General features: G+C 41.9%; 2 protein-coding genes and 1 long non-coding RNA gene across 5 annotated transcripts in view; 2 read left to right on the top strand and 1 right to left on the bottom strand.

The window, feature by feature from the left end:
- The window catches only part of LOC138445961 (uncharacterized), a 6,289-nt gene extending 1,492 nt beyond the window's left edge, over positions 1-4,797 (top strand). Inside the window, exons 2-3 of one of the 2 annotated variants that reach the window (XR_011259067.1) lie at positions 1,204-1,622; positions 2,746-4,797. This is a non-coding gene — a long non-coding RNA (uncharacterized lncRNA). Of the gene's footprint in view, positions 1-1,203; positions 1,623-1,822; positions 1,945-2,745 lie in introns of those variants that run through there. The other variant, XR_011259066.1, reaches the window with a different exon arrangement.
- On the bottom strand, positions 4,505-25,548 carry MTERF3 (mitochondrial transcription termination factor 3). Of its 2 annotated transcripts, none has more exons than XM_069600574.1 (8): positions 25,190-25,548; positions 21,560-21,908; positions 19,912-20,064; positions 15,393-15,582; positions 10,815-10,962; positions 10,366-10,437; positions 8,828-8,989; positions 4,505-4,770 (listed from the first exon to the last, which is right to left on the bottom strand). In XM_069600574.1, the coding sequence occupies exons 2-8, from the start codon at positions 21,891-21,893 to the stop codon at positions 4,576-4,578; spliced, it is 1,254 nt and encodes a 417-aa protein (XP_069456675.1). In that variant the 5' UTR covers positions 21,894-21,908; positions 25,190-25,548; the 3' UTR covers positions 4,505-4,575. The 2 variants fall into 2 exon arrangements, with proteins under 2 accessions (XP_069456675.1, XP_069456674.1); XM_069600573.1 differs by having other exon boundaries at positions 25,067-25,546.
- Positions 25,343-25,905, top strand: part of PTDSS1 (phosphatidylserine synthase 1) — a 70,773-nt gene continuing 70,210 nt past the window's right edge. Inside the window, exon 1 of the mRNA XM_069600572.1 lies at positions 25,343-25,905. Coding sequence (XP_069456673.1) covers positions 25,421-25,905 — 485 coding nt within the window. The 5' untranslated portion in view covers positions 25,343-25,420.

Here is a 25,905-nt window from a genome sequence, read left to right as displayed (position 1 = left end):
CATTTAAACATATTATCTCCCAAAGTTTTGCAGTTTGGGCGGGGTGGGGGGGGGGTGGGTGGTGGTGGGAGGACACAATTTGGTTCATTGCAACTACCCACCAGAAACTACTTGTTTTCTTCTGTCCTAAGCTGAGATTTGGGGCAGTATAGAATGCCATCTAATTGTAAATTTGAAAGGTTTAGTGGTCTTAGTCACAATCCAGATCTAAAATCTTGTTGGCTTCTACCTTTTTTTTTTTTTCCTCTGTGACACCACAATTTCTCCTATTACTCAGCACTATATGCCATACTAAAAAGCTAATGAATGCCTGTTCCCAGACTAGATTAGCCAAAGTGAAGTTTGGAAGATAGGAAGACATGCAGTACATTTGTAGCTGGTAAATTGCCTTACAAGAACTTAGTAAATTGTTCTCCCTTCTTCCCTACCCTTCAAGTTTGTTTGCTGCTTAGAGGGTGAAGGTGGCAAGAGAAGGAAAACCTTTTCAAGGGATTATACCCAGGACTGTCACAAAATCCAGCCCCTAAAGAGAAGGCAATGGCACCCTACTCCAGTACTCTTGCCTGGAATATCCCTTGGACAGAGGAGCCTGGTAGGCTGCAGTCCATGGGGTCGCTAAGAGTCGGATATGACTGAGTGACTTCACTTTCACTTTTCACTTTCATGCGTTGGAGAAGGAAATGGCAACCCACTCCAGTGTTCTTGCCTGGAGAATCCCAGGGGCGGGGGAGCCTGGTGGGCTGCCGTCTATGAGGTCGCACAGAGTCGGACACGACTGAAGTGACTTAGCAGCAAAGGTATTAGGATGATCACAAGCTGGAATCAAGATTTCCTGGAGAAATGTCAACAACCTCAGATATGCAGATGATACTATAATGACAGAAAGTGAAGAGGAACTAAAGAATCTCTTGATGGGGGTCAAAGTGGAGAGTGAAAAAGTTGGCTTAAAACTCAAGATTCGGAAAACTGAGATCATGGCATCTGGTCCCATTACTTCATGGTGAATAGAAGAGGAAAAAGTGGAAGCAGTGACAGATTTTATTTTCTTGGGCTTCAAAATCACTGTGGATGGTGATTGCAGCCATGAAATTAAAAGATGCCTGCTCCTTGTCAGGAAAGTTATGACAAACTTAGACAGCATATTTAAAAGTATCCCTTTGCTGATAAAGGTCCATATAGTAAAAGTTTTGTTTTTTCCAGTAGTCATGTGTTGACAGAAGAGCTGGACCATAAAGAAGGCTGAGTGCTGAAAACCTGATGCTTTCAAACTGTGGTGCTGGAGAAGACTCGAGAGTCCCTTGGGCAGCAAGGAGATCAAATCCTCAAGGAAATCAATCCTGAATATTCACTGGAAGGATTGTTGCTGAAGCTCCAATACTCTGACCACCTGATGGGAAGAGCCGACTCACTGGAAAAGGCTCTGATGCTGGGAAAGATTGAAGGCAAAAGGAAAAGGGGGCAACAGAGGACTCTGCTTAGATAGTGTCCAACTCTGGTTAGATAGCATCAGCAACTCAATGGACATGAATTTGAGCAAACTCTGGGAGACACTGGAGGACAGAGGAGCCTGGTGCACTGCAGTCCGTGGGGTTGCCAAGTCAGACACGACTTGTGGCTAAACAGTAGGTATTAAGCCTAGAAAGCCTGGACATTTGCTGATAGCCATTAGAACTGATTAAAACATTTTTTATTTTCCTTCTGGCATATGGCAGGATTGCACTTCTCCATCCCTAAAGATAGGCATGCCTGTGTGATCCTTTGACAAAGAAAAATGTGAGAAAATTTTAACAGCAATTTTTCACATTCCTTTCCCCTTCCATAGATGGGCTACATTCCAGACATGATTGAAGCTCCAACCTCCGTCACTCAGATAATGTGGAACAGAAACTATTTGGCCCCAAGTTGGACACGTGTGAGATTAAAAACGTCTCTGGTTCTAAATCATATGTGGCTTTAGGGTTGTTCATTACAGCAGTATAGCTAGCCTGTTCTGAGTGGGTAGTTAACTAAGGCAAAATGAAGTTCTGAGCCTTAGAAAGACCAGGCAGTTTGGTTCCATGCTATGCCTCCTGGCTGAACCTTCTTCCACGTTCCCTGTTTACTTTTTATAATTTATTGTTGGTTGCACTGGGTCTTCATTTCTGCGAGTGGGCAGCAATGCTCTAGTTATGGAGAGCATGGGCTTCTCGTTGTGTGGGCTTCTTTTGCTGCAGAGCACAGGTTCTACAGCTCCTGGGCTATAGACCGTGGGCTTAGTAGTTGTGGTGCATGGGCTTAATTGCTCCACCACATATATCTTCCCAGACCAGGGACTGAACCTGTGTTCCCTGCATTAGCTTTAGCAGGCAGACTCACCCACTGTACCACCAGGGAAGTCCCTGTGTTCCCTGTTTATTGAGCTCATCTGTTAGAGAACTCCATGAAGACATGTATCTATGCCACACTCACCACTGTATTCTAATCTGTTGAGGGAATGAGTAAAATAGATTAATAGGAAGACCCCGACCAATTACGAGATAGTTTCTCAGTTTCAGGACATCTAGCACACAGAACCCCAGTGCACAACTAACTATCCCTAAAGTTAGTTGCTTTAAAACACCGGTGCTCCTAGTTCTGCTCCATGTGGACCTGCTGGGCCTCTTCACTCCCTTCTGTGGTGCTCAGGGGTTAGAGCTGGGTCATCCCAGTGCACCTTCCACCTCGTTTTCCCACTAGAATCATCAGACTTTTTCCATCCTGGCTCAGGGTTCCAGGGGGACAAGCACAGATGTACACGTGTTCCATGAACCAGAGTGACCAGAATGTGCTGCCTGAGTCAGCGTGGGAGCGGACTACAACGGGAGTGCAGATACGAGTGTGGCTTCCTGGGGGCCACCAGCGTCAACAGTCTCGTGATCCTAAGGCAGATATCTGAAGCCATGATGCCTCATCTCACAAATAATCAGACCCTGTGCCCAGGATCACGTGTCTAGATGGGAAACAGGAAAAAATAGTATCATTTCATGCTAAATCTTTATACCCCGGCCATAAGACAAAGGTTTGTTATGTGGCCTTTTACTACATCTCATTGCTGTCTTTCAAACGATTTTCCTATCCCTTTTTCTTTCCAGATTCTCAGTAGCCAACTGTGGGCAACTTTCAATATTTTTCTTTGCTCAGGAACATAACGGTGCAGACAAACCAAAATCGAATCTGTTCTCTGGCAAGATGTAAGAGAGTAGTAGTTACTAGATGGATAATATGGCATGCTCTGAACTCCTAACAGGTAAACAACCCAATCAAAAAAATGGGCCAAAGAACTAAATAGACATTTCTCCAAAGACATACAGATGGCTAACAAACACATGAAAAGATGCTCAACATCACTCATTATCAGAGAAATGTAAATCAAGACCACAATGAGGTACCATTTCACACCAGTGAGAATGGCTGCGATCCAAAAGTGTACAAGCAATAAATGCTGGAGAGGGTGTGGAGAAAAGGGAACCCTCTTACACTGTTGGTGGGAATGCAAACTAGAATAGCCACTATGGAGAACAGTGTGGAGATTCCTTAAAAAAACTGGAAATAGAACTGCCTTAGGACCCAGCAATCCCACTGCCGGGCACACACACCGAGGAAACCAGAATTGAAAGAGACACGTGTACCTCAATGTTCATTGCAGCACTGCTTATAATAGCCAGGACATGGAAGCAACCTAGATGTCCATCAGCAGATGAATGGATAAGAAAGCTGTGGTACATATACACAATGGAGTATTACTCAGCCGTTAAAAAGAATACATTTGAATCAGTTCTAATGGGGTAGATGAAACGAGCTGATTATACAGAGTGAAGTAAGCCAGAAAGAAAAACACCAATACAGCATACTAACGCATATATATGGAATTTAGAAAGATGGTAACGATAACCCTGTATGCGAGACAGCAAAAGAGACACAGATGGATAGAACAGACTTTTGGACTCTGCGGGAGAGGGAGAGGGTGGATGATTTGGGAGAATGGCATTGAAATGTGTATAATGTCACGTAAGAAACAAATCGCCATTCTAGGTTCGATGCAGGATAACAGGATGCTTGGGGCTGGTGCACTGGGATGACCCAGAGAGATGGTATGGGGAGGGAGGTGTAAGGGGGGTTCAGGATTGGGAACTCATGTACACCCGTGGTGGATTCATGTTGATGTATGGCAAAACCAATATAGTATTGTAAAGTCAAGTAAAATTAAACAACAACAACAACAACAACAAAGAAAATAGAGCTATCTTGTGATGAAATTATTTTAAAAGACCTTGAAAACAAGAAGGAAAATTCTCCACTGTTCCCACCTTTCCCAGGACAGCACACCAGCCTGGTAAACAGCCTCCCTTTCTCTAAGCTTGCTGTATTTTAGGTCTCTTTCCCAAGAAGGAAGGAAATGGTTGAGTCAAATGTGAGTTGAGTCACCAGAAACTTGGAAGAAGCATCTATCAGAAGTGTCCTCAAATTTATAATAGAGGTCTGAAGCTTTTATTTGAAAATATATTTATTCATATATACATTCACTTTACATTATTACATTTTAACATTCATCAAAAACTAAAGAGTTTTTAAGAATTTCTCGAAGTCTTGTACTGATGCCTTGGCCATCCCTTCACAAAATATTCCATCAGGCACAGATACCAATTTGTCTAAAGAGATGTAGTTAGGTTTTGTGGGGTCATACTGTGCTCTTCCTAAATAGGCAAGAAACAAATGTCTTTCTTTGACTTTAAACAACCTTGTATTAAATACCTAGAAAAGAAAAAAAGAATTAAAAAATATAGAATTAACCACATGTTCAATAAATATGGTAAATGCTAGAGTGTTTAAACCCTTTGGCTTCTACTAAGAAATTATGATTAAAAATTAGGAACTCAAAACTAAATTCAGAACAATTCTAAAATAATGAAGTGCTGCACTGTAGGCAAAGGCCAGATTTATTTGGAGAGACCGGAGGAGCTGCTTAAAAAGCAAACCCGAAGGTCCCACCCCAAATCTACTACATCAGAAACTTTGAGAGTGGGGCCTACAAGTCCTCCAAGTGATTCTGATGCTTGCCAAGCTGGAGAACCCAAGTAAGAGATGGTGCTTTATGGCATGAAAAATTGTGTAAGATTTCACAATCTGCGAAGCTTCCCTATTTCCCTTTCTTTCTTTTTAAATTCCTGTTGCTCCCTCTGACTGGTATTAAAATGAAATGAACCTGGACTTCAGGGGAGCAACTTAACTGCTTTGGAGTTAAAACTCCTGAGGAATGGGGTAAAAGTATAGTGTGCTAACTCAACACGAGATTGGCTTGCTTCTGGAACATCTTTTTCTCTCTCGGCAGAAACAAATTATGCGCTACTCTGCCTTCATTGTGGTAACTGTATTCTGATTATCGTATTATTATTGCTCAAAAGACGTAAGAAGCGTTTAGGTGTTTCTTATATATGACACGTCCAGTCACTCTCAGCTTACACAACATACAGACAAGACCACACATGACTCTGAAGCTCCCAAACTATTATTCATTTCCTAAATATAATAACGCTTTGAGGCAATTATACAGCTTACGACTAGATAACTATATTAGTTTCCCAGTGGTTCAAAGTGAATTCATTATCATCGATTTAGATTTGTATGATCTTTCAAGTCCCAAAGTCACTGCTGAAGTTTCTTTCTCTCTCTCGATCCCCTTCTGCCCTAACATGGACTTCAGCTCTGCCTTCACAGAAACCCATAAGGAAAGAGGAGAAACAAGGGATAAGCCTCGTTCCTGAAAGTGATTTCTTCCTTGTTATTACTCTCACTGCTTTTGTTACCTTTTACCTTCCATGGTCACTGCTCTGAAATGACTAAATTAACCCTAGTTTTAAAGTTAGAAGTGCTTCTCCATTTTTAATTAATCATAAAATTATGTACCAACCAGAACGGTCATTTGCATGAGAAAATGGTTTCATACTACTAAGATTTTAAAGCACCAGCCAAAACTCTTACGCCTACATCAGTTCCCTCACAGTCCTAGCTGTCAGTTTAGCCCATGTTTCCATTAATGAAGCTTTTCTTTTTCTAAAGGGAAAAAAAAAAAAAACCCTACATATGAGTCTGAGAATCCTCCCAATGTGGAAGCCACACATCTATAACCGGGCTTCTCAGAAGCTAGGATCTGGGGTACCTAACAACAACAAAAAAAATCTGTGTTTTTAAACAACTGATTTTGATATCTCTGCTACTGCTAAGTCGATTCAGTCGTGTCCGACTCTGTGCGACTCCGTAGACGGCAGCCCACCAGGCTCCCCTGTCCCTGGGATTCTCCAGACAAGAACACTGGAGTGGGTTGCTATTTCCTTCTCCAGTGCATTAAAGTGAAAAGTGAAAGTAAAGTCGCTTAGTCATGCTCGACTCTTAGCGACCCCATGGACTGCAGCCTACCAGGCTCCTTCGTCCATGGGATTTTCCAGGCAAGAGTACTGGAGTGGGCTGCCATTGCCTTCTCCGTTGATGTATCTAGTCAAGCTAATATTTTTCTCTACTTGCAAAATTTCTGTCCATTGTTAAACCCAACTCATTCTACTGACAACTCAAATGTCACTCCTTAGAGTAGCAGTAGATCTCAGGAGAGCATGGGTTTTCAAACTGACTGCCAGAGTTCTAATCCGAGCTCTGGCCCCTGTTACCTGGGTAACCTTAGACAAGCTACTGATCTCTTTATGCTTAATTTCTTCATTTGGGAAGTAGGGACAATAATACTACCTACCTTATATGGGCTGCTGTGAAGATTAAATGAATTAATACAAGTAAAGCAGTACAGCCAGAGCTGGCACATAGTAAATAAGCAAACAATAGCTGTTGTTATTTCTAAGATCTTCCTGCCTCTCCTAAATTAAATCAATAGCTGTATATGGTATCTGGCTAAGACTCTAACATAATGTAAAGCAATTTACATTCTAAAAACCTGTCTTCCACACTAGATTATAAGCTCCATGAGAATACAGACCATGACTCACTGATTTTTACATCCTCAAATCACCTTCTCTTATCATGCTCTAGTCTCACGGAATTATCTATCAACCAAGTGGAAAACTGCTATTGCTTTTTAGTTGAAGATTACTTACTTTATGATGGTTCCATAAAGCCAAATTTGCACCCCTGCAGGCTTCTAACGCTTCTTATAATGAATACTCATGCATTTGATGAAACAAAAATTCTCTATTAAGGGCCCATTCACAGTGAAATACGATAGGTAAATAAATGTTGTTTGTGAGGAAACTGTACCTAATGCAGGCTAGTTCTGAGAGTTGTATTAAAGTCATGTTTCATTGCCCACCTTTTCATTGAGAACACATGTAGCAAATGGAGGAATCACTTTAATGCAATTCAATCTTTCATTTATCCACTGAATACTTACTGAGTGTCTATTCACATGCCAAATAGGAAAGAAGGATGACTTTCATTCATTTGTTCAACAGATATCTATCCAGTACCTACTAATTGGTCCCCTCTAATTCCAGGTGCAGGGAATTAAGCAGTGTATAAATCAGACAAGATCTGCTTTCAAAGAAACATTCTTCTGAACAAGCAGATAATGTCACTCACCAGCTAAAGAACAGGAAAGTCTGATCAGCTTAGAAAACATAAGTATGGCTTTGGCATGATGACTAACTGGAGCTAAGAACTACATGCTTTGATAAGAGATCATTACAACATGGCTTGTTAACTAATGGATTTAGGCAGACTGTGAATAAAATACATTTAGAATGGAAAAAAATCTTTAAGTGATCTATTTCCATGTGAATAGAGAAGCACACAGGAGAGAACAAGTTAGATTCCAACAGGCTGAATGAAGATAAGGTAAAAACCAGAGAAACAGATTCATCGCTTATTTTTCCTCCAGAGATGTATATGGATACCCTTCTCTCTCACAAGTAATCCCACTATTACATTTGCTAGATTGTGGTCTCGATACAAAGATGGGCAAAAAGAAATATGGCCTTATATGACCCAGCAATCCCACTGCTGGGCATACACACCGAGGAAATCAGAATTGAAAGAGACACGTGTACCCCAATGTTCACTGCAGCACTGTTTACAATAGCTTGGACATGGAAGCAACCTAGATGCCCATCGGCAGACGAATGGATAAGCAAGCTGTGGTACATATACACAATTGAATATTACTCAGCTATTAAAGAGAATGCATTTGCATCAGTTCTAATGAGGTGGATGAAACTGGAGCCTATTATACAGAGAGAAGTAAATCAGAAAGAAAAACACCAATACAGTATATTAACGCATATATATGGAATTTAGAAAGATGGTAATGATGACCCTATATGCAAGACAGCAAGAGAGACACAGATATATAGAACAGACTCTTGGACTCTGTGGGAGAAGGCAAGGGTGGGATGATTTGAGAGAATAGCACTGAAACGTGTATTACCATATGTGAAATAGGTTACCAGTCCAGGTTCTATGCATGAGACAGGGTGCTCAGGGCTGGTGCACTGGGATGCCCCTGAAGGATGGGATGGGGAGGGAGGAGGGAGGGAGGTTCAGGATGGTGAACACATGTACACCCGTGGCTGATTCATGTCAATATATGGCAAAAACCACTACAATATTATAAAATAATTAGCCTCCAATTAAAATAAATTTAAAAAAAAAAGAAATATGGTCTTAATACAGCTCTCCGAACTGGACTGTGTTTGGTCTGATTCTTTCACAAACAGCACGGGCTTTTCACAAGCTGAGAGCACGGTGTGCTTGCGGGAGTTCTGGAGGAGGGGTGACGGCAGCTCTCCAGGACCGAGAGCTGGGAGCGCCTCACCTGCGGGAACCTGACCATGAGGTGGTGGGGCACGCGCATCACGTTGTGCACGTAGTCAAAAGTCTCGGTCAGTTTCCTTTTATTTGCAGTTAGCATCTTCGGGATCTTGGTGATCATGTGTTGAATTTCATTCTGCTGAAAACCTAGTTCCAGCTGAAAAACCTAAAAGAAAGCAGAGTTGTGATGGAGCACGAAAGTCACTGCTTGCTGTTGTTCAGTCCCTAAGTTGAGTCCAGCTCTTTAGAGACCCCGTGGACTGCAGCTCGCCAGGCTCCTCTGTCCATATGATTTCCCAGGCAAGAATACTGGAGATCTTCCCAACCCAGCGATCAAACCTGTGTCTCCTGCATTGGCAGGTGGATTCTTTACCACTGAGCTACCAGGGAAGCCCATGAATCGCCAACACAAATAGTTATTTTGGTGACATGTCAGAGGACACATTAATTCTTTCAAAATTTAAGGACATTAAAATCCGGAGATGGCTATGCCAGTGCCAGTAAGGGTTCGTGACTGCTTGCTTCTGGGGTAGCCTGAATTTTAAACCTCTCTCTTGAGGGTGAGCTACTCACAGCCTGATGACCATTACGAAGCTCACCAAAGCAGCCATCATAATTACAAGATAGAGGAACAGTGGCCACAGGAGGCCTGGTCAGGTTATCTGTATGGACCCTACACCACACAGACTGGCAGGAAGATTATCAAAGTGCTTTCTGAGCCTCTGCTCCCAAGCACACTCCTAATCATGTCACCTGGAAATGCTACATGTTAAAATTCCAAACAGAGATGATTGAAAAAAAAAAAAACAACTCCAATGTGGGATAGGTCGGTCCTCTGTGTGCATTCATAGTATCCTATGGTTCCCCACCATCCATCGCTCTCATCACTTTGCAGGCGATCCCTTCCACTGGACTGTAAACTCCACAACGGCAGGAACTGTCTCGCCAGAAAAGAACATGGGCAGTTGCTCAATACAAATTTCTTCAACAGCTGAGTATCGAACACCTTAGGCACCTCAGCAAATAGGCCTTATATAATAATTTCAAATCCCGTGACCACTGTGAGACACTAACACGTCAGCTGCCCCTGGTTCTACACAGCAGTAGCGTGTCTGGTGTGTTCTCTGATGGAACTAGAGCTGGGTCCTGGCGCAGCAATGTGCTGGCACTACCCTCTGCAAAGAAGCTCCCAGACGCTGCCGCTCGTCTCCCACCCAGGGGACAACGACACAGACCCTCATCCTGGGCAAAGGAAGTGGCTTCCAGGTCCCACCCAGATACCTAACCTGCTCCTCTAGGATTACGGTACCAAGGTCTGCAAGGCAACTGACTCATGTAACACCTGCTCAATATGTGAACAAATTATAAACTAAAATAAACCACCTGCAGTATATTTATCATACTATTTCCTAGGTCCACCTTCTTAGAAATCCATTCTTTTACAATCTGGTTTTCTTTAAGATGATGAGGGCAAAACCCATTACCTTCAGAGGACTTAAACACTTCAGAAGCAGGCTTCTCCAAAACTTACTGCTGTCCTACCTTCAGGTTTTCCTTCACAGGCTCCAGACTTCCAGTTAGTAGCCGTGGGAGACGAATTACCAGATCTCTAGTCTACAGTTATAAAACAATCTATTATTAATATACATGCATCTATATGTTTGGAAAAAACAAGGCGTAAGTAGGATATGAAAGTAAAATTTTAAATATGACCCAGGAGAGAAATGCTAAGGAGCCCAGCAATACAAATACTTATTACTGTTTGAGGAAAAAAACAAATGCCCAAAATAATAGTTAAGGAAGCCACTTGATGGAATTATCATAAAATGATATAGCAATATCATTAACCTAGTAAGGTAATCCATTCTTGTACAGAAAATATCAGGCATTGATAGAATGCACACAGGCCAGGCATCAGTTAGAAACATGAGCTTCAACAGTTACTAAATGTAGCTGACATGGAAACATACGAATTCTCCAGTTCTCTTTACCTTCTTCACACTAAGTTCAAGCTCTTTCTGAAAAAATCCCAGTCTGTTATCCAATCTCTCCACTGAAAAACTCAGAAGGAATGGTGCATTTCTGACCATCTGTGCAATATCCGCCTTACTGAAATTTTTTGACTGTAGATAAGCCACCCTAGAGAAACAAAATACATGCACATATTGTAAATATTTACTAGTGTCTTGCTATCTTCGAAAGTAACTGTTTTTAAAGCATTCACAAAAAAAAAAAAAAAAAGTTTAAGCAAACACATTCTATATAATGACCCAAATATGGTCAAACTAAATGGCTTTCCAGGCGGCACACTGGCAAACAATCGCCCGCCAATGCAGGTGATGTTAGAAACACGGGTTCAATCCCTGGGTCGGAAAGATCCTCTGGAGAAGGAATGGCAACCCAGTCCAATATTCTTGCCTGGAGAATTCCATGGCCAGAGGAGTCTGGCGGACTATGGTCCATGGGGTTGCAAAGAGTTGGATACGACTGAGCAAGCATGCACACGTGGTTAAAACAAAACAAGTACCCATCCAGCTTTTCCATTTATAATTAGAAACAGAAAATATTTCTGAAATCCACTAACAAACAGATTTGCTTTTCAGTTAATCTGACTTGTTTTATTGGTTGGTTAAAAAAAGAAAAGAGCTTCTGTTTTAGAATTTTTTTGCTGAGAATAGAAAACAGAAATTAAGAGATTCAGAACTCTTTTTACAAAGAAAAATCAAAGCATGCGGCTAAGACTGGAAAGAAGAATTTTTTTTTGGCTGTCTCATTGTCTCATGGCTTTAGGGTCTTAGTTCTCTGAAGGGAGCTAAGCAGTGGACACACAGAGTCCTAAACTGTCAGAGAATTCTTAGAATGTATTTTCATAAATAATTTTCACTATAGTCTTTCAGTATGTATTTTGTTAACAACTGAGAAATTTCCTGCTGTTTCTGGGAACCAAAATAAGGCAGTAAAGTCCAGAAAGTATGACTATAAAGTAACATTATTGATTTTACAATCTATAAGCATTAGTGAAAGCCATTTTAAATGCCTAAAATATTCTAGGACATTATTTTGTTAGATTCTCATCAGAAAAACAAACAAACCCCTGTAAGCTAGGTAAATTTCTCACATTGCATTTGAAGAAACACAGATTAAGAGAAGTTAAATAACTTGTTTTAGGCCACTAGCTAATTAATGACAGAGCTGAAATTTGAACTTAGGCATGCCTAACCCTAATGACTATGATATCTTTATACCATGTGTCAGAACTTATATTTTACACTAAATGACTATTACTCCTTTAAACCAGGCCCTTAGAGGAGATGAAAGAAAAAAAATTGATAAAACTACACAAAAATTTAAATGCAAGGCAAAAAAAAAAAAAAAATCACCAACCAAGTCAGACAAGTGACAGTTTGGGAAAAATATTTACAACGTGTCATAGAGAAAGAACTAATTTTGTTAATACATTAAAAAATGCTTACCAAAAAAAAAAGAAAAAGGCCCAATTAAAAATGGTAAAGGACACATTATAATTTATAGAAAAGGAAATGTAAACAGACATTCAACATATGAAAAGATCCTTCAAACATCTGATGGTCTAAACATTATTTCCAAAACTACAAGGTAATGTTTTTATCAATACAATGAACTGAAATTATAAAGCTCAATGACACTGTATTATAAGGATAATAAGGAAGCTGGCACACGTGCACACTGTTGGTGGGAGTGTAAATTGGAAAGCCTACACGAGGGGCATGGCACCCCACTCCAGTACTCTTGCCTGGAGAATCCCATGGAGGGAGGAGCCTGGTAGGCTACAGTCCATGGGGTCGCAAAGAGTCGGACATGACTGAGCGACTTCACGACGAAGACAACATGAAGGGCAATCTATCTATTAAAATTATAAATGCATATACCCTTTGACCTAGCAATTCTACTTCTAGAAATGTGTTCTACAGATATATACAAATATGTGTGAAATGATTTCTATGAAAGGGGAGTCACTGCAGCTTCTCTGTGACAGTAAAGACTAGAAAATAACCACTGTGTTTACCAAAAGGGGACTAGACAGATCTGTAGCATGAACCAAAAAAGGGTTAAAAAGAATAGGAAGAGCCAATAAAAAACTATCTCCGAAATAGAGTTAAGAATGTGAGGTGCAGCATAGTTGTGTAAACGCTACCAACTGTGTGTGTGTGCGCTCTTGTGTATGAGTGCATACAGACATACAGGCTGGTGTATGATAAAATATTCTTAGCTAGTTGATCAAAAAAATTGGTAATAGTACCTGCCTATGTAGACAGGTCTTGCAAGGCTGATGAGGAATAGGAATAAGTAGGCTGGAAAGGACAATTACGATTTTTTTTCTTTTTTTTTGGTCACAGGAGAGACCAATATCTGATTAAAAAACACTATTGAAACTGTTATCTACTGTGATAACTTTTCCCATAAAAAATTAAGATACAAGGCCCAGCCAAAAAAAAAATTCTAATAACTTAAATGTATACCATTCATTTGATTCTTAAAAATAACCAACCAGCTCTTTAATATGTTTCAAATTCTCTTCATTGAAAAGCAAGCAAGTGTATGCAGTCAGTGCAATCACAGAAATTCTAGAAAATAAATCTGTACATACCAGAGCCAGAAGCTAAGTTCAAAAACAGATTATACCTTCGCCTCTTCCAGGAGAAGCTTACTTTTTTTTGTATCACATTTTAAGTTTATGTGGTAAATTACCTATTAAAAAATTCCAAGTAATTCTTTTAAAAAATGTTCCAATTTAATTTGACAGCCAGGTTTAGGGCCCATTAGAATATGTATATGAAAATAATCTTTGTTATTCTCATATGTGTATGTATGATCTTGAGCAAGTTAACTTAACCTCCTTTTAAATGTATGCCTCCTTCATGGAATTAAAAGTAGGGAGGCAGTACAGTATAGTAGCGAGGACTCTGAAGTTAGTTAGACTAAGTGGATCTGAATCTCAGCTTTGCCACTTAGACTGGCTGGAGTATCTAGGGCAAATTATTTAACCTCTCTCTGCCTCTCCCAAGGATATAAATAATAGTGCATTGGGCAGCCTCTGACATGGTTCCCAGTGATCTCCACCTCTTGGTATGTACTCTTCCTTGGACTGCATCCTGAGCTAAAGGGCAAGCTGGTTTTTACAGGGGGAGAGGAGGAGTGTTCCAGTCAGGGGCAGAGCTGGCCACATCAGACTGAGTCCCCTAGAACCATTTCCCTTCCTTCCAACCTTTGAACTGTAACAGCCTGTCTGTGTTACACCAGACTATAAGTCACATGAAAGGAGAGAGGACATCTAAGTGCCTTGCTTATATAGTAAGGGCTCAAATTATTAAAGAATAATTATGTAAGAAATACGTTTTTTTGTTGTTGTTCTGTGTTTTCCTAACTCAGAGACCTTCAAGGAACTACGGAGCTCTCCAAAACTGGTGTGAGAACAGTCTGGGTGAGAAGATGAGAGGCAGATTAGTTAGGAGAAGGTTGCAGCATTCTTCATGTGAGACGACGGGGACCCGAGGTCAAGTATTCAAAGGGAAGATTAAGATTTGAGAGCGATACAAATAGAACCAACAGACCTTGGTTATTTCTTAGATGTGGATGACAAAAGACTCGAAGTCCAAGTCAATATCAGTACTTCCGATTTGGGCAGCAGAGTGAATAGTGCTCTCATGCAGTGGGTCTGGGAAAACCTGATTTAGGTGAGAGGTCAGAGTGACGATAAATCCAAGATGTGAACTTAAAAGACCCAGACTCTGTCTTACTCTCTGTGATGTTGCCAATGCCCAGCAGGATTCTCACCTCATAGGTCAATAGTACCTGACTGTATCAATTCTCACAAATTCAATAAATTCCTTGAATACTGAGTAAAGTATACAGATATTTATGAGTGCTATTTTTTTTAAAAAAAGGAAAAACCAAAATAGCCAACTGACAGAAGCAACTAAGCAAATTATACAGTATTTGCCAAAAGAAGGTTAAATATCTACCATCCAACATTGGCCAGAAACAACAATAGAAAACATCAGGCTTTCATACCTTCCATTCATACCCTAAAGTGTGCTCTCGGATAATTCAGCCATTTGTTAATGGATTAAAAAAAAACTTATCCCAGTTTCCAAAGAGAAACAGCAAAGTAGTGGCTTAGCAATAAATTGAAAGCATAAAAATAATAATAGGTAGCTGAACAAAAGAAGTAATTTAGATACTTAATTTTTTATTTATTTGGCTGCGCCAGGTCTTAATTGAGGCTCATGGGATCTCTGACCTTCACTACAGCATGCGGGATCTTTAGCGGCATCCCTTGGGGTCCAGTTCCCTGACCAGGGATCAAATCTAGGTCCCCTGCACTGGGAGCATGGAGTCTCGGCCTCTGGACCACAGGGAAGTCCCTAGATACTTAATTCTGATCAAAGAAGGTCCATAACAAAAAGTCTCATTCACATTCATTACGTTAGCAGATCCTTGTGCTGCTGAGACTTAAAAGAAAAACTTACGCATGTTATTTCTTCACAGCCCCTTCTTGGGTTATGTGAAAATCAATCTAACAGCCCTACCTGGTCATCAGATTTTCAAGGTCTTCAGAGAAAATAGCATAGTTTTTTGTCAGGAATGGTCCCAGTTGGGTGTCCTCTATGCCCAAATCTTTAAGAAACAGGAGCGTTTGCTTAATGTCTTTTTCAAAATCCAGTCGCAGGAGGAGGTTGGCTGCATCGGGATGTTTTTCTATCTTGGATAAATCCACTCCTGGAATAAATGACAAACCCTGTGTGAAGATACCTGTCTGGCTGAGTCATTAAACGTCATGTATAGAAACAGAAAAATTACTGATGAAGGCAAATGACCTGTCCAAAGGAGACCTGAATCAGGCCAACAGAAACTTCTAATTTGGTTGCAGAAATAAAAATACATTAAAAGCTAGTATTTCTTTCAAAGTCATGTATAAGGGGAAACAGTGCATTTGGGGCTAAATTTCCACCCATCGTCATCGTCATCTTTATCTAAGGGTTCTTGGATACTATTGCGGGTGCTTATGAGCCCTTACTGATCTCCATGGTAACTGCTTCACTGATCATTCTGCAGGGTAACAAGCCCCATGAACTGCTACTTTCTTTGAAGTTTATCATTTTAGTTATAAGCATTATTTTAAAAATTGGCGTATGAATCCCTACATAGGAAGAACAAAAGCGAACCCTATATCTTACTCAATTTACTTATATTTCTTTATTTATATTGTCTTTAGCATAAAGACAGGAGACTCGAAGGAACTCATTTAACAGCTCATGAAATATACAGTTCTCAAGTAACGACGAAGCAGAAAGGACACCACCTTCCACCTTCACAAGGTCTCAGAATCTGAGGTAGTCTAAGCAAATGAGACAAGAGACAGGAGAGGAAGTCAGAAGGGGGAGAAAGCAAGTTATTGGACTTTGGTTATGGATATAATTAGATGTCCACCTCAATTAAGCAGGGAATCAAAGTAACTTTTGATTCAAAATTCTCATGAAAACTGAGCATTTTATTCTCTGATTTTTTTATCTGATTTAAAAAAAAAAATCAAACGTGAATAGGAAAGGCCTATTCCTTATCGTAAACGTGAGATAATAAGGTATAATTTTGTTTAGATAGTCTTCTTTTTCTTTTTTAAACTTTATATTCTTAAAAATAGATCTTCAGGTTAAAAACTCTCAAACTGTTTTTAAGATGTAACTTTACAGTCTTAATAGATCCAAATATAATTCTAAACCCAAACTTCTTGACATTAAACAGGCATTGATATGATGATAAGTAACAGAAAAATAGATTATACAAACACACACACACACAGAGAATGAAGACTAAAAACAGATCCAAGATGAACTAAAAATCTAGTGTTCAAATAATAACATTTAAAATCAGTGGGGGAAAAGATGGACTGTTCATTAAAACACAATGTGACATCTAGCTATGTATTTGAAAAATAATTACTAATTCCTTCTCTAGCTGATACAAAAATTAATTTCAGATAGATTAAGACTCTAAATATACACTAACTCTAAAATTACTAGAAGAAAGAAAACACAGACTTAAAAAAAAATAGTAAGTTTGACTACACTAAGACATCAGACAGACCCATTGCATGGCTTTCTGTAATATATGCATTTGCTTAGAAAAAGGTGAAGCTCCTCAACAAACTGGCGATGGTGGTTACCTTCGTAACGCACAACTGGAGGTGGAGAGGAAGTTAGGTTCTTTCTCCTTAATAGCTACAGTTTTAATAACTAGATGTAATTCTTCTATAGTATAATTTTAAAAATCGTACTAACAGAAAAAGATTTTAAATTACTGGGTGGGTGGATAAATAGGATAGAAACTATCTTATTTATTTACTTGCTAAACTATCTTATTTAAACAAAGTTCTAAAAATTTGTGATAAATGTGGGAAGGTATGCTTTAAAAATCACATCAAGGGTTTGGACTTCAGTTTAACTCAGTATTGCAGCTGACGTGTGCTCAAGTGCCTCGCTCAGCATGAGCTGTCACGCCCTGACTGTGCTGAAACCAAATTCCTCAAAAGCTGCTTCTTAACAGCAAAAGGAGGGCAGAGTCTCACCAGGAGGGCACATTGCTGTCAGCACAAATCACGTGGGCTGACTCAACGATTTCATTAACTTGAAAAAAAATAGTCACTGATGCCTCTTAGGGACCAGGCAATTTCTGCGGATATAAAGAATGAATAATACATGATGCTAACTTCTAGGTGACCACAGCCCTAAGTTGGCTTTCACCCATCAGTTCAGTTTGGTTACACACACTCTGTGTATCAGCCAGCATCTGGCAGGTAACAGAGGTTGCCCGAGCAAGTTCAAATGAAAAAACTTTAATGAAGGGACTCTGTACAGTGGTGTGAGTGGTTACAGGAATAAACAAGGGCACCCCTAGTGCTAAAGAGACAGGGAGGAAGGAGTCTCCTGTGAACCCAGAGGGAGCTGCAAGCTATTAAGCAAGGGCTGCTCTCGGTAGGAGCTGTCTCCATGGAGCAAGGCAGTTACATGACCCAAGACAGGGAGGGGACACAGAAAAAATGCTCCCACCTGCCGTCCCCCTCCTCCTGCATGTGTCTCCCACAGCTAAAGCTGCTCAGAAGCCAGCTGGCAAAGGAGCCCGAGCACAGAGGTGAGCCTCCTGGGACACAGAACAAGCAGAGAAAGGCAGGAAACAGATCTGAGAAGCAGAGAAGAACCAGGACACTTGGGTCCTCAAAAACACTGTACAGCGGCTTCCTGGGTGGCTCAGTGGTAAAGAATCCGTCTGCCAAGGCAGGAGACGTGGGCTGGATCCCTGAGTCGGGAAGATCCCCTGGAAAAGGAAATGGCAACCCACTTCAATTAAAAAAAAACCAAAAACTATTTAACAATGGGACTGTGGTTCCTTCTAGGCCACTGTCTTTTAAGTTACTGCCAGGACGTGCTATTGAAGGATCAGCACATAGATGAAAGAATGGCTGAAACCTATTTCAGAACTCTAAGTATACTGACGATTATTCAAAGGCAGGGGCCACATGCCCTTCCTGTGGGACCTCTCCCAAGGCTGAGGACGTCCTAGGCTTCCCTGCTTGCAACGGATGTCATCTTTCTCTCTCGTTTGAGCCCACAGAAGACTTTTATTTGTATCTCTTATGTGGAATTTATCACTGTTCTTTTCGTTTTTGGATTTCCATTATTGTTTAGATGCTTCTTAAGACCTGAAGCTTCTTGAGAACGAAGGCCATTCCCTATACATCTGAGTAATTGTACAGGGACATATGTATAAACAATTATAAAGGTGTTCTTAGTGTCCAGACTGAGGTAAGCAGGGGGGATGCCTAGAGGAGAGTCACTCTGTCTGAAGGGTCAGAGAAGACATTTGGGAAGTCACTTGAACTTCAGTTAAGTTTTCCAGTTGTCAGACCTGGCCAAACAAAAAGGAGGGGAGTGGCAGGCAAGTGGAGCTGAAGGGGTGAGCAAGGGCCAGGCCAGGAAGAGCTCAGAGGATTTCAAGTAGGTCACTGACACAGTCAGATCTGCATTTTAGAAACAGCACTAATATTAGAGAGATTACCAGGGAACACTGCTCCAAGGAGGACTATCACGTTAGGAAGCTCCTAACTTTTTCCGGAAAACGAAGGCAGTGACCAAGACATGAGAGAAACAGATGGGTCTGTGACAATCCCGAGCCTATCCTGTTCCTCTCAATCCCTCAATTCATTATCTGGGAATGTAGAATAAGAGAAACACCAGATGCAGAGATAACGGGAAAAGCAGAAAGTTGCAATAAGGTGCTAGGTTTAAAAATAAAAGAGGACTCATCAAAGTTTGCAGGGAGATCTCTTGGCTGCCTTCAATGCTAGGTGCATCCTACTAGTCAACAAGCTAAGATAGTTACAGAGCACGCCTAAAGATGCCATCCAAAGCAGAACAGTGGGCTCCAGAGAAAGGTCAGGGGAGTAGGAAAATGGAAGGAAAATCATCTGAGAGGGTTAGGAAAAACTGTCCTGAGCAGCCACTGGAAGATGTCTGAAAGTTCAAAGAAAACTAAAGAATTCAAAGAAGGGAATCAAACAAAAAACAAAGCAATTACTAACTCCAAGAAAATGAAAGGTTGTACAGGAAGAAAAACAATCATAGCACACTTCCTAGAGAGCAGTGAGCAATATTTAGAATTATAATGGGATCAGTGACTAATGATTTATTTTTAAAATTGTTAATATAGCCTATTGGGAGAATTGAAGAGAATGAAGGGGAAAAGGACGTGTGTGCAAGAGATTAACTGTTATCTAAAACTAATTAAACAAGCAACAGCACTACAAGCGATTACATGGGCATTTAGAGATTAAATACCAACAGGACGAGCTGTAAAAGCAGATAGTCCAGGATGCAGGTCAGGAGAGATGAAGCTGGGAGTACGGTTTTTCACTGGAAGCCTTTTCACACTATTTGACTTTTAGGCATGTGCATGGACTTTGATAAAGATAGAAATGCTAATTTTAAAAGGCAAAAAAAAAAAAAACAAAAAAACCACACACACAAAAAAACTGTGTGGGTTACTTAGACTTACCCAGAAGCACTAATTTCCTCAGAGTCTCGGAATGATCCACATAATCTCGAAGTGTGACTGAAGATGGGGGCAATGGAGGGCCTGCGATAATCTGAACAGCCTCTTCGTCAGAGATCGGCTGCAATGGGGACAACAGAGGCACATCGTCCAGTCCTTTGCGGCCAGGATGTAGGAGAGAAGCAAGTTAGCTTTCTAATCTGTATACTTAAACATTCTTTCTACAAAGGCAGTCTCTTGCCTAGTTTGCTTCTTTTTAAATCTTGGCGTCATTTCTGAGTTAAACATCTAAAAATTCCATATATTTTCTCCCTTCTAAGAGGTAAGGTTAAGACTATTTAGATAACAACTACTATTCCTCCAAAGTAAGGAATGTGTTGAAGTCCAGCACAAAATTCCTTTCCTTCACTGTAATCAACAGGTATGAATGCTTAATGACCTATAGTACATTCTGAGAAAGATTGAGTCTACTACCATAGCTTGTTAACTTGGCCAAAAGTACAACATACTCTACCAGCCTGAACTGTATGGGTTAAAGTCTTCATATCCTCAAATGTCATTTTGATCGGATCTTTTCTCCTCCAAGTTATTCTCAAATATGTTTGTAAGAGGATTTCTACGATTCTGTTTTCATCAACTGCAATCCTTTGCCACAAAGTGACCCTCTCTAGTACAGCCTTGAGTCTGAGGTTTTGTTACGGCCCTAGCAGTAAAGAACCCGCCTGCCAAGGCAGAAGACACAAGAGACACGGGTTCGATCCCTGGGTTGGGAAGATCCCCTGGAGGAGGGCATGGCAGCCCACTCCAGTATTCTTGCCTGGAGAAGCCTATGGACAGAGGAGCCTGGCAGGCTACAGTCCATGGGGTCGCCAAGAGCTGGACATGCTGAAGTGACTTAGCATGGAGGCACCCAAGTCAAACACAGTATCAAAGACCCTGGGAACTGTAACCCACCTGGGGCTAAGGAATCAGAGCCTTGACTTTATGTTCTATTTTTCTGTCTCCAATCTCTACCCTTTCTCATTTCTCACAGCCAGTCTCCCCTCGCAGCCCTCATCCCCCAGCTCGCTTGTGTTTATAATCTATTTCACATTATCTCATCTGTAGTGAAGTATTTATTCCTTGCATAGGAATATTCCTAGAATGGGACGCACAGGCAGAAGAGTGACTAAAGAAATTTACACGAGGGAGTTTTTGGGGTGTTCTAGTTGATCTTTTGGTTCTATTTGTTGACTGTGGTGGCTGCTACAGAGCTTAAAGCATGATGTCAAGATGCATAAAACTGTATACTCAAAAAGGATGACTTTCACTTGAGCAAAATTATACCCTGATTAGGTATACAGAATAGGGTAAACTAGATCCTAATAAACCTTTTAGAAATATCTAAATAAAGAACATAGAAAGCAAGGGCTATTGGCATAGCCATAAAACAATCTTAAACATATTAATCTAAAAACTTTTTTCTTAGTAAGTCAGAGGCCTGATAAAAGCAGATTATTGCATAATAGAAGCAAATGAATAGAAGTGGATTGTCCTTTTTCTTTCCTGACACAAAGTATGACTTGAAATTGGCTAACAAAATATAAACAGGTAGCTTGTTCAAACTACCAAGGTGAGGCAAAGGGGAGTCTTCTGAAAGTTGAAAAAGTACCTTCTAGGGACAGCTCAGGATCAAGGCCAGGCATCTTTTGCGTCTTCTGTGGCGGCTCATTCACGGAAGGAAGCAAAGTGCTTTGGGCACAATTAATCTCTCGCCTACTTGAGTTGGTGGACTGGGAACTATTCCACGTGGAGGAAGTCTTGTAAGTCCTAAAACCCCACTGGAGAAAGCAATCCTCAGAGGACACACGGGGATGAGCAAAAATGCCACACGACAATGCTTTCCCTGGCCTCTGAAAACCTTTTCTGAGTTGCAGAGCAGTCATGAAGCTACTCAACTTAATTGAGTTGAGCCATCTGGGTATCTGTTGGGCTGACAGCGCCATTTTTCTTAAAGTTGCCTACAAAAGAAATACATAACCATCAAAAAAGAGAAATTTATTTCACTTAAACATTTAATACAGTATTCAAACCACAAAAAGATAAAACTGGAAATTATTTTTGCTGCTTAAAAGGTGTTTATTACTTTAGATGACTAAAGCGGTCAGATGTTTTCAAGCATGGGAAAAGCAAAAAACAAGGCAGTTTCAGTTACAAGCCAAAAGACAGAAACTTCCGAAATGAAAAGATAAAGATATGCTTTACAATTTAAAAGCAGAAAGCAAAATCAGTGGCATGAGAAAAACATTTAAAACAAACATCTGTAAATATTAAAATTACAGCTTAATCTGTTAACTTAATATTTAAAGAAAACAAGGTTATGCAATTAAGTGCTCTTGAAATTTGATTTGAAGGACATCTGAGAAGCAGATTGATGATCAAAATAACACTGAATTATTCAGATGCATTTTATATATGTACATTAGTCACAAAAACAAGAAGAATTCTACTTAGTCTTCAATGAATCATCAAAATATTATCATTGTAGAAGGTCATTTCTTGCTTTATTCTCAGGGTGGAGCACTATTGATTATTTCATAGGTAAAGCTGCTCCTCAAAAGAGAATTAAACAAAACCAAATTCTGTTTGACTGTAGGAACAAAGAAAAAGACTTTCAAAATGGAGGTGGGGGGTGGGGTTCAAACTAATAAGCAAAATGAACAGATAGAAATGTATTACAAGCAATCAGCACTGGATATATGTATATTTTGACTGAAAAAGTGGTTGTTTATAAAGAGATTTTTTTTTATCAGGAAATGACTTTTATATTTAGCCAGCTTAATTAAAGGGTAAATGATGCATTTTTTATATAATAAGACAATCCATTAAAATATAGCATAGAGTCCAGGATGTGGAGAATGCCCAACATGTTAGCCATATAATAATCATTATATTCACTGATTACACAACCAAACATAAATGAGTTCGGACTTAATTGCTGCATACAACTTTTTGATTTGTTTCTCTCCATACTGAATTTCAGCTTGTTTTATGTTTGGAATTAGACCAAATAAATGCTTCAGGGTCTAAGCTCTTCTTAGAGATGTGCAGTTTAGGAAAGTCTCCTGAAAGTAATATATACAAGTGAAATGTCTCTCTGTCATTCTGAAATGACTTTAGAGAGGAAAAATGTAATTACAGCAGCCTTATGAGTGATTTTTGTTAAACTCTGGTGGGAAATGAGCCTCCAAATCTGTCGTGTTTTTCCTCAGAGCTGCAACATCCATTCTCTGCACAGCAGTCTCATGAGGGCATTCAGCTGGAAGTCAGAAGACCATAATTCTGCTACTGGAAGATAAGTTTCTCAAGGTGGTTCAGCACAACTGGCCCATGATGGAGGATTCAATAACCATTCTTTAAAAGGCAAGTTTTTAAAAGGTTATGGGTACAATAAGATGATTCTTGAGCTCTAAAATGTTCTGACTTCTCAGTTTGTCCAAGCATTCTGTCCTCCTTCAAACTTCTGAAATCTCCGATTCAAAGTCTCTAGAGCCAGGCTCAAATCAAAACTCTACCCAAAAGAGGGGAGAGGGTGAGATGTATGGAAAGAGCAACATGGCAACTTACATTACCATTTGTAAAATAGATAGCCAATTGGGAATTTGCTGTATGGCTCAGGAAACTCAAACAGGGGGTCTGTATCAACCTGGAGGGGTGGGATGGGGCAGGAGATAGGAGGGAAGTTCAGGAGGGAGGAAATGTATGTATACTTATGGCTGATTCATGTTGAGGTTTGAAAGAAAACAAAATTCTGTAAAGCAATTATCCTTCCAAAAAAAAAAAAAAACCCTCCCCCCACATCAGAACGATCAGCTTTTGCATTCTATCCATATTCATTATACGGTCTTTATACAAACAATGGCACCCCACTCCAGTACTGTTGCCTGGAAAATCCCATGGATGGAGGAGCCTGGTGGGCTGCAGTTCATGGGGTCGCTAAGAGTCGGACAGGACTGAAGCGACTTAGCAGCAGCAGCAGCAGCGTACAAACAACTAACGTTTATCCTTCTGTTTTTCTTTACAAGTGCACTGTCTTTGCTACATCATCATTTCATTGCCATGTATACTTCTAACAATTGACTATTGTTCGTTCACGAGAGCAGGGCTCTCTGTCTTTATGCCTGCATGCACCGTCCCAATCTCTGTATCCCCCGGCCCAGAGTCTCGCACTGCTCTCGCGTTTTCTGGGCAGAAATGAATCGGTTGCAACTACGGTGAACTCATTTGCTTACAAAATACTTAAAATCTGGTAAAGGCGTCTGCGTCAAAAGCCAAAAGCCTTAAGTAAAATTTGAAGTCCACTCTGGTTATGTTTGTGGTTATGTATGGATGTGAGAGTTGGACTGTGAAGAAGGCTGAGCACCGAAGAATTGATGCTTTTGAACTGTGGTGTTGGAGAAGCCTCTTGAGAGTCCCTTGGACTGCAAGGAGATCCAACCAGTCCATTCTGAAGGAGATTAGCCCTGGGATTTCTTTGGAAGGAATGATGCTAAAGTTGAAACTCCAGTACTTTGGCCACCTTATGCGAAGAGTTGCCTCATTGGAAAAGACTCTGATGCTGGGAGGGATTGGGGGCAGGAGGAGAAGGGGACGACCCAGGATGAGATGGCCGGATGGCATCACGGACTCGATGGACGTGAGTCTGAGTGAACTCCGGGAGTTGGTGATGGACAGGGAGGCCTGGCGTGCTGCGATTCATGGGGTCGCAAAGAGTCGGACACGACTGAGCGACTGAACTGAACACATATAGACTAGTTCTCCACTGTACACCTTAGTAGTTTCATTGGCGCTTAAATACATTCGACGAGGGTGCAAGATTTCGACCTCTGGGAGGCTTAGATCAGGAGATTGAAAGATGGGGAGGAGGACGGCTTGGGAATCACGGGCCTCGGGAACACGGCCTGACCCCCCACCCCCCCCCGGCCATTCTACCAGGTCCGTTTTAGGTTCCCCCAAAACCAACTTCCGGAGGAAGCCCCCCTCACCACCTAGACCTCCTTCCGCGTGTCCCCCCCGCCCCATCACCCAGCGCCCCCACCGACCGGGCAAAGCGCGCTAAACACACCAGCGTCGCGGCGCGCCCTTCTCACCCGCCAAGAGAAAAAACAACATCGCTTACCCTCCGCGGGGCCGCGAAGGCCTACGGGGCCACGCGGTTCAGGGGCCCGGCCTAGAGCCGAGGAGGAGTAGGGTGGTGGGGGCCGGACCTGGAGCCCCCGGGCAGGGAGCGCGCCCCCTTTACCTGTGGCAAGGGCTTCGCCGCCCGCCCAGCCGGACCCCGCGGGCCGCCCCTCGGCGCCGCTCTGCCAGCCGGCGCTAGCTCGCCCGTCGGCCCACGTGGGCTGCGGCCGGAGTGGGCCAGACCATCGGCGCGGCTGCGCGGGTGGGGAGAGGGCGGCGCGCGGCGGAGTGGACAGAGCCGGCCGCAGGGGGCACACGGTCTCCCTCCCCTGTGGGCGCGCAGACCCTTGCGATGGGCTTGGGAAGGCGCCGCACGTCTCTACGGACGCCCCTCCCGGGATCCCGGGCCGGGCGAGCCGCCTCCACCCGCAGCCCGAGGCCGCGTGGACCACGCCGGCCCCTCCCTCCTGCGCCGGCCCCGCCTCCCCCGCGCCGGCCCCGCCCGCGGCTCGCCCCGCCCGAGCTGCTCACCCAACCCGGCCCCGGCGTCCGCCCGGCAGCCCGCCCGCCCGCTGCGGCTCGTCCGGCCCCCGCTCCCCGACCCCAGGCTCCCAGCCTCCGCGGGCCGGGGCCGCGCCGCGGGACCGGGAGGCGGGCCATGGCGTCCTGCGTGGGGAGCCGGACCCTGAGTAAAGATGATGTGAACTACAAGATGCATTTCCGGATGATCAACGAGCAGCAAGTGGAGGACATCACCATCGACTTCTTCTACCGGCCGCACACCATCACTCTGCTCAGCTTCACCATCGTCAGCCTCATGTACTTCGCCTTCACCAG

The sequence above is a fragment of the Ovis canadensis genome, chromosome 9, assembly GCF_042477335.2.
Source record: "Ovis canadensis isolate MfBH-ARS-UI-01 breed Bighorn chromosome 9, ARS-UI_OviCan_v2, whole genome shotgun sequence".
NCBI lineage: Eukaryota > Metazoa > Chordata > Mammalia > Artiodactyla > Bovidae > Ovis > Ovis canadensis.
This window is presented reverse-complemented; position numbering and strand designations above follow the sequence as displayed.

Bases quoted from the DNA above. Each gene is read 5' to 3' on its own strand.
- MTERF3 (XM_069600574.1), bottom strand. From the start codon at position 21,893: ATGGCGCTGTCAGCCCAACAGATACCCAGATGGCTCAACTCAATTAAG. The intron at 20,065-21,559 runs GTACTTTTTCAA...CTGGCCGCAAAG, and splicing joins TCCTGAGCTGTCCCTAGAAG to GACTGGACGATGTGCCTCTG. The intron at 10,963-15,392 runs GTAGGGCTGTTA...TTGTTTCTCTAG, and splicing joins CTTGAAAATCTGATGACCAG to GGTGGCTTATCTACAGTCAA.